Source organism: Lathyrus oleraceus, chromosome 2 (assembly GCF_024323335.1).
Source record: "Lathyrus oleraceus cultivar Zhongwan6 chromosome 2, CAAS_Psat_ZW6_1.0, whole genome shotgun sequence".
NCBI classification, from domain to species: domain Eukaryota; kingdom Viridiplantae; phylum Streptophyta; class Magnoliopsida; order Fabales; family Fabaceae; genus Lathyrus; species Lathyrus oleraceus.
The window spans coordinates 454,852,416-454,855,261 of NC_066580.1; the positions used below are offsets into that span (position 1 = coordinate 454,852,416).

The window sequence follows — 2,846 nt, forward strand, 5'->3', positions numbered from 1 at the left end:
TTCCTGCAATATTGGTGACGTCTTCACTTACAGTTTCTGTCACTTCAGCGTCTGCACTTCCTTCAACAACCTTATCCACAACAGTAATCTCATATTTCCAAGGCACAACCTTGGTGCTCTCGTAGGGAAAAGGCGTGGGCATACATATTTCCACAAGCAACGACTTACTATTCACTGGAACCACTCCACCACTATAATATGGGATTTCAACTGGTTCAGGTAAATTGAAACAAGGTTCAATTACCAACACATCTTCGTTCTTCACAGCACTGGATATTTGAAGCACTCCTTTATCCATCAAATCTTGAATGTTGTCTCGTACCACCTGACATCCCTTTGGGTATGTGGCACACTCTTCACAATTTTCATGATTAACATTAATCATGCCAGTTTCCACCAATCGGGCATGGAATGCTGCCAAAGGAGTCTTTACATCGTCCACCTTATCAACCGTAACACTAACAGAGGCGTCTTCAATGGCATTTACTGCAGATTTCCATGGGGAGGAAGAGGATTGTTCTTCACATTTGGTCCCATGTCCTTAAAAGACAAGATCTTGCTCTCAATCAGTTCACGAACCCTATGCTTTAGAGCGTAACAACCCTCTAGGTCATGCCCGGGGGAACCTTCATGGAAAGGACAGTGTGCATTAGGGTTGTACCATGGAGGAAGACGATCAGGTGGAGGTCCCATAGGTCTGGGAACCACCAAACCCTTTTGCAACAAGGAGGGATAAAGCTCAGTGTACGACATTGGGATTGGATTGAAGGTCGCCCTCTCCCCTTGTCTCCTATTTTGGTTTTGAGCATTTTGCCTTGGCGCCTGAGCTCTCGGCTGTTGATAGACAGGAGCTTCTAGTGCTTGTTGATAAGCTGGCGGAGCCGCAACACGTTGTTGAACTGGAGCTGGTCGATAGACTGGAGGCGCTTGATAAGCCTGAGCAGGGTGTTGATTGAATGCAGGCGTCACAGCAGCTACGTATGGCTGAGGAGCGTATTGGACGGGATACATGGGTTGCTGATAGGGAATTGGTTGTTGAACATATTGCTGAGGTGGATATTATTGTGGTCTCCTTCTTGGAAGAGCTCTTCCTTGACCAACAGTCACAACATTTGTTTCCCCCTCTTTCTTCCTGGGAAACCCTCCAGAGAACTTCTTTTGATTAGCATTTGAAGTTCCAGCTACAGCCGCCAGTTTGCCATTCCTTACACCATATTCAACGCGAGCTCCTATAGCCACAAGCTCTGAGAATCCCAAGGAAGCACTTCCAACCATCTTCTCGTAGAATTGGGGTTGGACCGTGTCGATAAACAGTTCGGCCAATTCTTTCTCAGCAAGAGTGGTTCAACCTAAGAAGCCAGTTCCCTCCATCTTTGAGCATATTCTTTGAAAGACTCCTTGTCCTGCTGGAACATGCTTTGCAATTGCCTTCTGTCAAGCGCCATATCCATGTTATACTTGTAGTGTTTTATGAACGCGTCTGACTGGTCTTGGAAACACCTGATCCTATTCTGATCCAGACTTAGATACCATTTGGAAGGAGCCTCACTTAAGCTGTCCTGAAAATAGTGGATCATCAGCTTGTCGTCCTCCACGTGTGCAGCCATTTTACGGTAATATATGATGAGATGGCTTTTTGGATAAGTATGCCCCTTGTATTTGTCGAAGTCTGGAGTTTTGAATTTGGCTGGAATCACCAACCCGGATACCAGGCACATTTCTTTGGCAGCAGATCCAAAGACGTGGTGTCCTTCTAAATCTTGAAATTTCTTCTCAAGGAGCTGCATGTTCTCCTTTACCTCCCTGAAGTCCTCAAACCTTACTTCGTCACCAGCAACTGTTGATTCGACAGTCTGATACATGTGGTTTTGATGTTCATAATGAGGAATATGCCTAGCATAGGCAGCTGGTGGAACCACAGTATGGATGACTGGACGTGCATCAGTGTAAACCGGTAATGGCACGGCTTGTTGGACAGATTGCCTCATTTCGTGCACCACCTCCGCTCGGGGGACGAAGTCATAAGGTAGCCCATACGGAGGAAGGGTTAAGGGTAACGTCCTCTGAGGTGGGACTTCCACTGCTGGGCCCGTGGTCTATGAAATCACGGTCGCTTGCGGAATCTCAAACCTAAAGGTTAAAGCTTGCAGCATCTCTCGCATCTGGGACATGCCTCCCTTTATTTCATCTAGTTCAGCTCTAACTCGGGCGCTTTCTTGTTCTTGTTCAGCCATTCTCTGTCTTGCTCTGGCGCGAGTATTATACTGGTGTTCAAAATTCAGCGTGAAACTGGAGGAAGAAAGGGCGGAGTGAGACTCTTTTTTTGAAAATGCATGAATGCATGTATGGATGCATCTGACACTTTGATAAATCCAAGAATTTTGCTTTTTATGCGTATGCAATGAATGGATGGATGCAATGTTTTTTTTTGGGTACAGGTTCAAAGGTCCGAGGTATGGATAAATTTGATTGCTTTCCAAGAATAGGTTCTCACTGGGTATGATCTAGGGCTTTGTTACAAAGGATCCCCAGAGTCATTGATTCATAAGAATGTTTGACGCTTACGGGAAATACTTTTCGATCGTCAACTCCATCAAGGCAATCTATTCTGGGTGAGGTTCTCGTACCAACTCTTACGAATTATTCACCTCGGGAGTCCGCACTACGCAACCATCGACTTGGTTCTAGACAGGGTACTCAGAGTCATGGATTCAAAAGACTGTTTGACGCTTACGGAAAATACTTTTCGGTCGTCAACTCCATCTAGAGAATCTATTCTGAGCGAGGTTCTCGTATCAATTCTTACGAAGTATTCACCTCAGGAATCCATACTACGCAACCATCAT

At 45.6% G+C, this 2,846-nt stretch overlaps 1 protein-coding gene across 1 annotated transcript; it reads right to left on the reverse strand.

Moving 5' to 3' along the window:
- Nucleotides 1–483: 483 nt before the first annotated feature.
- Nucleotides 484–1,011, reverse strand: LOC127123697 (proline-rich protein 3-like). The gene has a single exon (XM_051053900.1). The coding sequence runs from the start codon at nucleotides 1,009–1,011 to the stop codon at nucleotides 484–486; it is 528 nt and encodes a 175-aa protein (XP_050909857.1).
- Between the last annotated feature and the right edge of the window lie 1,835 nt (nucleotides 1,012–2,846).